Here is a 13468-nt window from a genome sequence, read left to right as displayed (position 1 = left end):
GGAGCAACAGAAACATGACCAAAAACATACAAACAAAGTTAACCACACACAACGGTCAATGAGCCCAACCTCTCTATACACAGAAGCACACACATTAACACATTAAAATGGTCAGTTGCACCAATTGTTACTGAAAAGTACTCATTAGTTGCTTTAATTAACAAATTAGTGTAGAAAATTAGAAGTTTAGTACCTTCAGGTGCATCTCAAACACTTTCAAAACAAAACAGCTTGGCTAAAGATACTGTCTATGTATTGTGCAATATCTTCTGTTACTAAAGAGGAGCAATTCATTGTTACCTCTAAAGTTGTGAGGAGATGCTTTATCACTAGAATACAGGGTTTGTCACAAAGGAGGTATCTACACATACTGATAAAATGGGACAGGGTATATTTGGGCAAAGTCTGCATTATGGGCATCTCATTTGCACAAGAATAAATGACTCAGAAGGCATACTGCACACCGACACCAACAAGAAGTGTGTAGATGCTTATACTAAAGTCTGTATCTGAAATACAATACGGTGTTACTTTTGAGTGCAAATGAAGCATCCATAACACCAGACGTGCCCATCCAAAAGCACCAGCAGAGAGGTTAGAGACTGGAACAGTAATATGATGGGAGAGGGTCACACCACACAGGGTAAGAGTCGGGGGGCAGGCATACCATGCTGTTTGTAGATTGGAGGCTTCCTGTACATGTTCATTCCTTGTTCTAGAAATCAACGAGAAAGGGAAAAAAAACACAGAGTCCCTCAGTGGAGCTAGAGCAAGAGCTGGATGTGCTGATGGATGGTGGGAGAGATGGACTGGGCAGCCAGAGGTGAACTGGGCCAGAACTTAAAAAAAAACCTCACACACACACACACATGGGTCGAGATGAAGATTAGGTCCAAAATAAAACCACATGGAGAGAGAACTCAAGAAGGACAGACATACCTCGGAATGCATGGCTGTAATGGCGACCATACTTGTCAAAGTGTGCTTAGTCGAATGGGGGTAGGGAGAAGAATACCAAATAAACCCGCCTCCCCAATCATAAAAAAGTAAATAATGAAAGAATAGAAATGATGGAGGGAGGGAAAATGGAAAACAGAGATAAACGAGAAAGACAATGAAAAAAGAAAGACAGCAAGAAGAGGAAAAGAGAGAAGAGAAAAGAGAGAACTGGAGATGAGGGGCCCACTCCAACTTCAGGTCCTACCTGGGATGTGGAAATGTTTGGGGGTCAATGGGTGTGTCGGAGTGGCCGGCCGAGAGGAGAGGGGGGAACTCCGGCCGCTGGACGGCTCAGTGCCTCCAAAAAAGAAGAGGAGGGAGAAAGAAAGACAGAGAGCAGTAGAGGAAAGAGGGAGGAAGGGAGCAAAGAAGTCAAAAGGAAAGGAAAGGCAGACAAAGGAAAGAAAGAGAGAAGAATGCTGGAATAAATCCTGGTTAAAAAGCCGCTCAAAAGAAGAAGAGTGATGGACAAACAGAAGAGGGCTGGAAACAGAAGGAGGGGAGGATGGACAGATGGGAAAGCATGGCCCTCCGGCAGACGGAGGAGAAGGGAAGACAGGAGACGCTGAGAGGGGGGGGGGGTCATGGGTGACAGGACGTGGCATGATGTGAGACAACGTGTGACAACGTGTGACAACGTGTGACAACGTGTGACGTGTTGGTGGACGCATGTATATGTGCAATTTGGTGGCCGTACTGGTGGGGGACATGTACAGGAACGTGTCATGCAAATTACTTTAACACCAAATGCATTCCACTACAGCTGTCCAAACAGTTCACTCACAAATGATCACGCAGGACTGAATTTGTTGAGGGGCTGCTGTTAATTGTCATTCCAGAAGTGGAATTACCCACACAAGAGACAACAACATGCTGAACGCATTCCAGAAATGTTAGTGCCCGATAGACACATACAGTTGGCATACAGTTGTGGAGAGAAATGAACAAAGATACACACAGGACAGATGGGGCACAGCGAAAAAGAGAGAGAGACACACACACACAAAAAACACATACACACACATACAGTATGTGTGTTCTGATCCAGGCTTTCAGCATGCCTTGGCACTGCAACAGGCAACCAGAAACAATCTCAATACATACAGATAGAGAGAGAGAGAGAGAGAGAGAGAGAGAGAGAGAGAGAGAGAGAGAGAGAGAGAGAGAGAGAGAGAGAAAGAGAGAGAGGGGGAGGGTGACAGCCATGAAGCCAAGACATACCTATGCAGAAAGATTCTGTAAGAGGAAAGACGGGAGAAAGTGTGCATCAAAAGAATAGCATTAAGTGAAAGTACAAAGTTGAGTTACATTTAATAACACAAGGTGGCCATTTTGTAAGAGGCAACAGCTTCTGCTGAAACTTTGTCTTACATGATCACAGGGAGATTGTTTTAAGGAAAGGCTCACCTGGGGGAGGTTTTTCAAAAGCATGGGGAGGGAGGGGTGGGGTGGGGTGGGGACCCTTACCTTTGTTATGGGGGAGGAAGTGATGTCGAAAAGGGGAAGTGGGGCGGGTGTCATTGGGACCGGAGCGCAAAGAAGAACAGAGTTTCAGCATTCCTGCCAGCAGCTCGGACGAAGAGTGCAGGGGGAGGAGAAAGAGAGAAGAGGAACACAGAAAGAGAGGGAGAGAAAGAGAGGAAGAACAGGAAAAAAGGAGGAGGAATAGGAAGAACAGACACAAGGAGGCAAGGACAGAGCATGAACAGAAGGGTAAAAACGCATCACATGGGCAGAAAAAAAGAGGTGGACAGCTCCACAGAGAGGGTCTACTGAGGGGTCTGGCCAGGAGAAAGTAACAGCGGACAAAAACAGAGATGGGGATATGGCCATCCTTGGTTTTTGCTGTGGTTGCCCAGTCGGCAAAGCAGCAAGCTTTGACCTGACCTGTTCAGAGGGCACAAACTCACCTGGTCTGTGGAAGTGCTGGGGCGAACGCGACACAGTGGGCGTGTAGCTGTGCCGGTTATACACTGGCGACCCAATAGAGCCCTGACTGGTCGACCGCTGCATGATACGTTCCCTCATATCATAGCAACCCTGTGACAGACAAACCAAACATCCAATCACTTGAATCAGTGAGTCGGTACAATGTCAACTGAAATACGGCTTATTACCCAAACACAAACAAATTAACACTGTGCAGCACTGTGACCATGAACTACATATTGAAAGCAATTGCATACATAAAATAGTCTTGGATACCTATAGCTGTAGGGGTACTGCTATTTGCAACGGTTGTACATTGGGAGAGCAGTTTTAACATATAAGGTAAAAAAAGACATGGTGTGCTACAAAGCAGATTCTAACCTCAGCAGAGGGGGTGGGAGACAACGTCCTGGGAGACTGCAACAAAAACAGGGAAATACAGACGCTGTCAAACCCTAAAGGACCAAACATGACTACAGCAAAGCGTTAGCGGAGGAGAAGCTAGGCGATGGAGAGGATGACTTGGCAAAAGAGTTCTGAGACGCAGGACGTGACTAGCATTAGTGGCAGGATCAGCATTAGTTTGGTGTAATGTTGATACAGTGGAGGGAGGGAGGGTGGGCGGCTGATGTTGTATATCGCCCAGGATGCTCTTATACAACAGTGAAGGAAGAGTCCAGAGTTTAGCACTGCAAAGCCACAGGGAGCTACACGGTGCAGCAGACTGATTTTACACCAAGCAAGATGCTAAACAAACACATCAACATGAACATAAATAAACACACACACACACACACACACACACACACACACACACACACACACACACACAGACACAGACACACACACACACAGGTGGTATTATGGCACCGCACATTGGTGTTTGACTCAAAGAAAAGCTATCCCATCATTATTCAGGGGTTACAGATTGTCACACTAACTAAGTTGGACAAACTTCACAATTCAACCAAATAACCATGGATAGCCAGCCGTCATTTCTGAGGCTGGTGTGACAACCTGTAGTCCCATTTGAATAATACCATGGATGAGATGGCCCAGCTCTGAGTCATAACTCTGGGAGAGGGAGCAGCTTCACTCTGGCAATAGAAACAAGCAGCTTTCCCAGTGTGACACACAGCCTCTCTCAAGCATACAAGAAGCTCTCACATAGAGAAATCAGAGGTGAGGCCACAAGTTTTCACAAATTAGCATCAGAAAGTAAAACTCATTCCATGTTTTTTTTTTGTTTGGCAAATATACTCAGCCACATGAGAACACTAGTATTTTTCAGTACTAGTTTTTTTTATTTTTTCAGTCAACTGAGTTTAAAACAAATCTGATGTGAACAAAATACAGGCTATGAGTTTCATTTTCAGAGCTGTTAAGTTCCACCTCACGAGAGAGTGAGAGAGAGAGGGAGCAGAAATCAGAGCACACTGACGTCCGGCTGATCGTGCTGTAGACCAGGAGCGGCTACTGCTGCCTACTTACTGTCAGTGCTGGGGAGGGCTGTCGAGACAGGTTCTGAGAACGTCCACAGAGAGAGCATCACTATCTATTGCCCGGTCTTTATATTTTATTTGTAACTCTCCCATGGGGGAGGGAGAGACCACAAACATTATGACACCATGTCTCTGTTTTGCTTGGCACAAGTTTAAGATGCATCCAGACTCTTTGAGGAAGAACAAGTGATCCACAGCCCTGAAAAAGTGCCTGGTGCAGCGCACACGCCAAATGGAACGACCATGAATTGGTCCATAAAACGTATGGCTTGTGACGAGCAAAACAGAAATCTTTAGTGTATAAATATTTAGCGTAATATTTCTATGTACCCATCCCTACTCAAGACATGGCAGGTCAGACATTAAGGTAAGGACAGAATGATGTTTCCACTTATATAAAGTACCTTTCAGAATTATTGGCACCTTTGGTAAAGTGGACTAAAAACCGGTATAAAACATATTTTTTTAGTGATTTATTATAATCTCACAATGACAACAATGAGGAAAAATCCAACCTGGAAGGGAAGCAAATTTATTCTGTGAAGAAGGAAAATCTCAGAAAGAAAGAAATATTTTAAAATAAAAACATGTTGTTCACAATTACTGGCACCCCTCGAAAATCTTATATAAAAAATGTAACAGAAGCATTTTCCTATTTACATTCAACTTTTTAAGTTAATCAGAGTCTCGGTAAACTTTCAGAAGTAGTTTATGACTTTCTTTTTCACTAAGGTATGAAAATATAGTGACACAGAGGCTTAATTCCCTAGTCATTTTTCAACATGGGAAAGACACAAGAATACACTTAATTTAAATAAAAAGAAAGTGTGTTGGCATTTGTAAGTCAGGGAATGGCTACAACGTTGGTTAGTTCATTGAAAATGGCAATATTTACAGTAAAAACAATAAATAAAAGTTGCTAATCAACTGGAAATGTGACAAACATGCATGGACAAAGACCCAAGGTTATCTTGCCCCCACGCACAGTATGGAGGATGGTAACAGAGGCAAAACATTCCATAGGAACCACTGTTGGAGAGTTACAGACAAAGGTATCATCTTGGGGTCACAAGGTCCCCCAAAAAATCCTCAAAAGTGACCTCACTTTTAATAGATTATTTAGAGGGCATTCAGTAATTTAATTACAAATGTAAACGGCAGGAGTTACTGAATGGTACAATGACTCTGTCTGGAATTGTGGTCTATTGTCAGATGAAATGAAAATTGAGCTTTTTGGCAAGAAACGCTTTAGATAGGGTTTGGCGTACATAGAAGAATGACTATACTGAAAAGAACCCTATGGCTAATGAGAATTATGGTGGAGGGGCTGTGATATTGTGGGGCTGTTCATTCCCAAAGGCCTTGGGAACCTTATTAAAGTGCATGGTATCATGAACCCCAAGAAAAGAAATGTCAATGGAAATCTGTCAATCTCTGCCAGGACACTAAATGTAGGTAATGACTGGATCATTCACCAGATAAAAACAAAAATGGTTTACTGAACACAAAATGAAGCTTCTGTCATTGCCATCTCAGTCCCCTGATATAAAGACACATAAAACAGTCATATAAAAAACAGTGGGGTGAGTCAAAAAGGAGAATGCACAAGTGTGTACCTAGGCATCTGAACGAGTTGGGGAGATTTTGTAAAGACGAATGGTCTTAAATCCCTTGGGGTGTATTCTCCAACTTTATGGGGTGTCAGGAGAATATTATGACCTGTTTCCTTGTCAAAGGGAGGCTTAAGAAGGTATTACAGGGGTGCCAGTCATTGTGGGCGACATGTTTTGGTTAAAAGTATTTATCTCTTTATGAGATTTTCCTTTTTCTCAGAATACATTTGCTTCCCTTCAAGGTTGGATTTTTCCTCATAGTTTTCATTGTGAGTTTAGAATAAATCACCAAAAGATGATTGTTTATTCCTGTATTTAGTCAACTTTACCAAAAGTGGCAATAATTCTGGAGGGTACTGTTCTTGATTAATTGAGCCTTCAAAAACACATGCATTGTGATTAAATCAGTTATATGAGTATCAATTTAATATAACACATTTACAATTACTGATCATGCATTAATCCTCACCTTACCTATTGGTAGTGATAAATGTCTTAAACTTCCTTTATGAGCCCAACATCCAAACAATCCTAAATTTTGCTCAAAGCCTTTTTAATTTTGTCATGCCAGCAATATTAATTTCCTTTCTAGGGCAACTGAAGTAATTATAGAGTAAACAGCTAAAGATATGAATGCAATTGCTTCCTGGTTTTGCACCTGTTAAATTTTCTTACAGTGTTAGTGTTTGAGTAAGTTGTACAGATCTTTTCCATGGTGGTTCACAACCACTGGATTCATTTCATTATCAATCCCCTTATGATGTTGGCCACATTTTAAAATCTATAACTAGTTCTCTTCTCAACAGGAGGTTGTACATTACTGTGTACCCTGTGCTTCAGCAGTGCCACAATTCTTCGTTGTAGAATAAAGTAGTTGATTAGTAAAGTGTGTGTCTGAGTGGTTGCATTGATTTAGTGAGTGCTGTAAGTTGATTAAGATACATTAGTGGATTTCCTGGTGCTGTGCACAGGCGGAGCAGTGCGCTCCATCACAGGCAGCTGATTGGACGGATTAGTATAAAGCTGGGCTCTGATTGAAAGGCATGCCTGTCACTTACAGTTTCTTGGGCCATGGGGGAGCTGTCACATCCAGCACTTATTGGCTAAATAAAGTAGGAAGAGGAAGCAGAGTTAGAGCTGACTGATTCCTGGAATCCCTAAAATGGGTCCCTACAAAAGAGTTCTGAGGAATGAACTCCAGGACTGATGCAACATTTTGTAATTCTGGACAATCAATATCTGCCTGTTATTTTTAGGTGAATACAGGAACTGGTGAAAACAGATGTGACAGATTTAAGATGAAAATGACCTCTACAAATCCAATGCTCCCCACAATGTAGGCTACTGACATTAACAGGATTACTTCAGTGTACATTGTACAGTACACCATATAGTTATAGGAAGAAAATCAACACTAATGTTATGGTATGTATCATGTATTTTGTAATTTTATGGTTTGGAAGTATTGAGGGTACATGGGCATAATGTACACCCTCTTTCTGTCCACTAGGTGGTGCTAAACTACTGCTGCATCTACACAGATACTGCATTCAAAGGCCATCCCTGGTACAGAATGCCAACTTTTAATGACAGAGAGAGATAAATATAACCAATCAGACAGATTCCATAGAAAACTCAATCAGGTACATCCAGTGCATGTCTACCACAGCATATCTGGACAGAGTGACAATACACATGAGGAAGGACACATGACAGATACATTATGTCAACACACACACACACACACACACACACACACACACACACACACACACACACACACACACACACACACACACACACACACGCACACAGGACACAAACAGACAAACGCACACTCACAAATTCATTATATGATAAGATAAAGATAAACATACATTCAATAATATAAGACACACACAAACAGACACACAGACACTTCAACGCAAATAAAATATCCATACAGCCCAGACACTCGCCATGAGCAAGACCCCATTGAACAACATGTGATGTTTCTCTAAAAGCAGTGATGGCTGCAGTTTCGTAGCAGTGGAGGGATATATGCGGCTGAGGCCATGTGATCAATTTGAATCAGGTGTGCTTGTGATTGGGTAAGGGGTTTAGGGAGTGGGAGATGGCAAGGTTTGGGATTTAGGATTTGGTCCTGGGAGAGTGGTCTTGGGGAAAGGCAGGTTGGAGCTAATGCAGGGTTGAGGGTGGGGGTTGGGTGGGGGTTTGGGTGTGGGTCGGGGGGTTGAGCCCACTTACGCGCAGGTCCGGTAAGGGAGAACGCAGCCGTCTGGATATCAAAGGCTGTCGACACAAGGGCTGAGTGAAGGAGGAGGGAGGTTACCACAGCACCTCACACACAGTCCCCGCTAACACGCCCTCACGCTAACACGCCCTCACGTTAACACTCCGTCATGCTAACATGTCATCACGCTGACTAAAGCGCTTCCAGTCACTGTCTCTTTCTTTAGAAAGGAAAAGAAAAGAAACCCCAGACTAGCTATAAGGCCTGCTTGACAAGAGGCTTGGTCAAGAGCCACTACTCTAGCTTACTTCCACCTTGAGCCAAACCAAGGAGGCAAACTACAGGAACATGTTCCAAAACCTCCACTAAAGTACAGGCCTAAGCCTTTGTCTGTGGCTTCCTAGATACCTAAACACTAGAATATATCTAAGAGAATATAGACCCTTTCAGCAATAAAAACAAAAACAATGCTTGAACGTTCTATTTGGGCCCCAATCTACTTCCTCTGCATTAAGATAACATATGGAATGTTAAAAAGGAAGTCTTGTGGGGCCAACTATGATGCTGATAATGGAACTCTTTTGAAAGGGTCCATAAACACTACGCAAAGACTATGGCTTATATGATGTGGCAGTATAATTTCAGTATGAAAACCTCAGTAGGATTACATTTTGAGCCCAACCCTGTAGATCTACAGTATATAGTTGGAAGGACACAGTCTCTATGTACAGGATATGAGCATTGGGTTGTTTACATTTGATCAACAGGCTACAAATAGTTCAGTCAAGGTGTGGACCACTTTCATTTCTGAGCAGCTACAAAAGTCTACAGTCATAGTCATATATTCACAAATATACGCATCATTGCAAATAAATATGTTTAATTAAATGTCATAAAGGCCTTGCATTTTTCTTTTAAATTACCCAAACCCCTACCTTATCTCCTGCTAGATGGTTCATATGCATTGCTACTCCATTAATTGATTAGTGCATAGAACACAAGAGTGCAGAGAAGTAATGACACCTCATTGTACTGTAAAAATGCCTTTAACCACGATGACTTCTTTAGTTGGAGACTGTCTACCCTAGTTGCAGTAGTAATGCTACCCCCCTGGTGGAGGATGAGGTAGTTTTGGGGTGGGTGAGGGTGGAGGGCTGGGAGTGGGGTGGGGTGGGGTCGGGTCGGGTGGGGTTACCTCTCCTGGGCTTTGCCTGCCCTGTCTGTGGTCCAGGGTGGAGGAGTTGGAGTGGAGGGACTCGTAGGAGATCATGTCGGGGCGCTCTATATCATAAATTGCCTTGACTCTGGGGATGGCAGCTAGATCCCTGTAATCAATGATCTCATTGTCTACTTTTGCCTGGAGAGGATGGAGGGAAGAACACGAAGGGAGAGGGAGAGAGGGGGAACAAAAGGGAAGAAGGGAGAGGGAGAGAGGGGGAACAAAAGGGAAGAAGGGAGGGGAGGGGAGGAGAGAGGATGAGGTCAGTGCAGGTACGCAAGGAGTCACTGGTCAGAGTTTCAGAAGTACACAGGATAGAGGGCAACACAGGGGAACATATCTGAATCTATAGATAATATAGCAATATCATATCAATGTGTGTGTGTGTGTGTGTGTGTGTGTGTGTGTGTGTGTGTGTGTGTGTGTGTGTGTGTGTGTGTGTGTGTGTGTGTGTGTGTGTGTGCGTGTGTGTAGAGAGGGAGTAATATGACAGTATTGTTATTTAGAATGTCTGACATCCATGTGTGTATGTTTGTGTGTGTGTTTGTGTGTGTGTATGTGTGCAGAGGCAGGGTGTGTATACATGCATATGTTTGTATGTGTATGTGTGTGTGTGTGTGTGTGTGTGTGTGTGTGTGTGTGTGTGTGTGTGAACTTGAACTTGCATTAATGAATGCGTTTCATGCATCAACAGACAGAAGGGTCACGTTGGAAATGCCAAGAGGAAAAAAAAACAGGACAGGCATAGAGTGTAGGAAAGAAGAATGGGAGAGGAGGAGAGAGTACTGGGGAGGAGATGAAAGATGAATCCCAGAAAGAATGCCCCCAACCCCTCCCCATAAAACACATCTAAACTGCCCCCCTCTCCGCCTCGTATTCCAGGTGTAGGGCCGTGTAGGTCCCTGTGGCCAGGCCTCCGTTCTTGGCCTTGTGGGGGATGGCGTCGGGCGGTTCGGGGAGACTGAATTGGCGATGGCGGACGGGAGGACTCACATAGATGGTGTGGCCCGGAGAGCCCTGGATGCTGGAGCCGGGCCGCGAGCAGATGCTCTCCGACGACGACCGGGTGGGCTGCGAGAACGAGAGAGAGGCTGAGTTAGTGACGGCATACGCACACACACACACACACACACACACACACACACACACACACACCTAAGAAGTCATGCAAATACTTTAGACAGCTGGTTTTCCATAGTTTATCACATGTATCTTCTCCTCTTGTCCTTGTACAGTACATAGACCTTTAGGGAACTGGCTGAACAGAAAAGGGTAAATATTCCATGCTGAACCACCTGGACATTCGAAGATCCAGAAACCTTCACTTTAACTCCATTTCTGCATGTAGGAGGAAGATGCCCCAGTGGCAATTGGTGTATGCATTATGGCTTTTTTGTTGGATCATGGCATTTATTACAGTAGCAATGCATTTTAACAAAGCATACTCTGCAGCATCTTATAAGGGCCAGGTGTGTGGTTGATTAGGCACCCCACCTCCCTCTCTATCTCACACACACACACACACACACACACACACACACACACACACACACACACACCTGCTGTGTTTTTTTCCTGCAGGTCAGGAGCAGGTGAGGTACGGACACGAGGAGAGGACACAGGAGAATAAGTGCTGCATCATCAGCATACAGTACAAATTTCAACGCTAGCCTAGCGCTGCTGAGGGTGTGAAAAAGCCCATTCAAACCGCACTCTCAAACACCATACAGTACAAATCTCGACGCTAGCGCTGCTGAGGGGGGTGGGGGGTGGAGCCCATTCAAACCGCACTCTCAAACCTCACACAAAACACCAGGCTTTGCGCAAACTCTTGTGCTTTGTTGCTCCTCACAGCAAAAACAAGACTCTTGAAAAAAATTAGCCAGCAGTGCATGAGACAGCCCACTGCCTGTGCAGCTCGACCCCACAGATATGGCTCCATCCACACTCATGACTGCAGCATCCACTGAATTAGTTGCATGAGATAACTAATGTTGCCAGATAACACAATTTATTAAATCCTCTGTTCAGAGGCCCATGAATGAGTCGCATGAGATAACCGGTGTTGCCAGATAACGCAACTCATTCAATCCTCATTCAATCAGAGGTCCATGCATTTAACAATTATTACATATAACTCATTATGTTTCTTTAATATATTTAGTCTTTATCATCTGAGATTTCTTAAATAAATCCATTCTGCTTAAGCAAATGTGGGGCTTGAAGGGGAAAGCTCTAGAATTATGAGGTTGTTGCTCTCCATTGCTGCAGGGTTTTAATGTGTGTTTATATCCAAGGGAAACCTCTTTGTGACCATTCAAAGCACTGCAACCACACACACACACACACACACACACACACATACTTACACACACACACACATACACACACACACTAAGACTATGCAGCATTTGAAGAATGCATTTACAGTAATTTGTGGTGCTTTTGGCTCTAAAAAACAAGACCCCTTTACTGGTTTCAGTTGTCATTCTCCGTTTTCAGTTACACATTAATAACCAATATTTATTTTGGGTCGGCATGGCGAGGCTTTCATCTGATGTAAGTGCTGCCATGCCAGGGCCAGATGCTAAGAGCTGCGGTGGTTTTGGAGCTCATATCTGATGGAGGTCTCAGGGATGATGAGTCAGGCCCAGCATGCCTTGCACCTCTCACGCACACTTGCTCATGGGGTCACTGTGGCAGCAGCCCTGGGAATGAGGCCACATGCCTGTGGTAGCGTGTGCGCCCACACATACACACACACACACACACACACATATACACACACACACATACACACACACACACACACACACACACTTACGCAAACACACATGTACTGTACACACATATACACACACACACATATACACACACACACACATACACACACACACACACACACTTTTTCTCCCTCTCTTACTCAGTTTTGTTTCAATCCCCCTCCAAGTCACTCTCAATCTCTAACTACTTCAGACAGAGCCTTTCCCTCATAATGTACACACTCATACACACTCTCTCTCTCACAAACACACACACGTTATCTCTCTCTCTCTTTCTCTCTCTCTCACACACACACACACATACACACAAACACAGCAGACAGAGTGAATCATGTGTGCACAGTCCTTGTTTGCTGTTTTGCAATCAGTCCTCTGATACCAGAACAGCATATAAAGGCTCAACATGTGCATACTGGGGGGCTATATCCCCCTCTACTGGCTGGAGTCTAAAACAGCACACATGCAGCCTGTATATATGTTCCTCCCAACACCCCCTACCCAAAACACTCAGCTGTGCCGGCAGTAGCAGAATACAGTACCTGCCTTTCTGATTGGTGGAGGGAGCTTACAGAGGGAGGAAGGAGCTGTGGAGAGGGAAGGAGGGAGGAGGACAGGAAATGACATCACACACTCGGACACACTTTCCCCTGCCTGGAGAAGACAGTTTCTAGGCAGGCCCAAAATATCTCTTCTCATGCCCTTTTCCTTCATAAGCTCTGATCTATAAGCAGCTGGATGGGGGGACAGTAGCCACATCACTTGAGGAATTTACTACTTCTGTAAATCTCACTAAAACAAGTAGACGTCTTAAAACGTGTGACGATAGTCACTCAGAAATGGAGGGCTGAGATTTAAGCCATTATCTTCTACTACACGAAAAATTCAATGTCCAATATACTCTGGTCGATTTTTCAGCACCAGTTCACCAAGCATGCTAAACCAGAGCTCTGAAAGAACTGGGACAGGTCATGTCTAGGTCTTAGTTCCTCTTCAAGTGTTCAGATGCATCGCAAATCATCCCGATGCACTCAACTCGGTCCCTTTCCAAAATAAACAACAGCTGTTGCTGTTAGCATCAGCATTTCCGTCTGTATGGAACTGTATGCAGACTTAGATAGGCCTTTAAACCAAGCTATTTTTCATGCAGACAGCTCATATCCTATTGGCCAAACAATTTAATGCCAAATGCA

At 44.0% G+C, this 13468-nt stretch overlaps 1 protein-coding gene across 33 annotated transcripts in view; it reads right to left on the bottom strand.

Moving 5' to 3' along the window:
• The window catches only part of ablim1b (actin binding LIM protein 1b), a 106394-nt gene that overhangs the window by 10195 nt on the left and 82731 nt on the right, over nt 1-13468 (bottom strand). For 9 of the 33 annotated variants that reach the window (XM_042083988.1, XM_042083987.1, XM_042084004.1 and 6 more), the window contains 12 exons: nt 12818-12862; nt 10489-10566; nt 9472-9633; nt 8291-8350; nt 7102-7146; nt 4420-4452; nt 3310-3345; nt 2910-3039; nt 2467-2559; nt 2221-2235; nt 1205-1297; nt 668-715 (listed from right to left, as the gene is read on the bottom strand). In XM_042083988.1, coding sequence (XP_041939922.1) covers nt 668-715; nt 1205-1297; nt 2221-2235; nt 2467-2559; nt 2910-3039; nt 3310-3345; nt 4420-4452; nt 7102-7146; nt 8291-8350; nt 9472-9633; nt 10489-10566; nt 12818-12862 — 838 coding nt within the window. The remainder of the gene's footprint in view (nt 1-667; nt 716-1204; nt 1298-2220; nt 2236-2466; nt 2560-2909; nt 3040-3309; nt 3346-4419; nt 4453-7101; nt 7147-8290; nt 8351-9471; nt 9634-10488; nt 10567-12817; nt 12863-13468) is intronic. The other 24 variants (XM_042083999.1, XM_042084002.1, XM_042084005.1 and 21 more) reach the window with 11 other exon arrangements.

This window comes from Alosa sapidissima, chromosome 24 (assembly GCF_018492685.1).
Source record: "Alosa sapidissima isolate fAloSap1 chromosome 24, fAloSap1.pri, whole genome shotgun sequence".
NCBI classification, from domain to species: domain Eukaryota; kingdom Metazoa; phylum Chordata; class Actinopteri; order Clupeiformes; family Clupeidae; genus Alosa; species Alosa sapidissima.
This window is presented reverse-complemented; position numbering and strand designations above follow the sequence as displayed.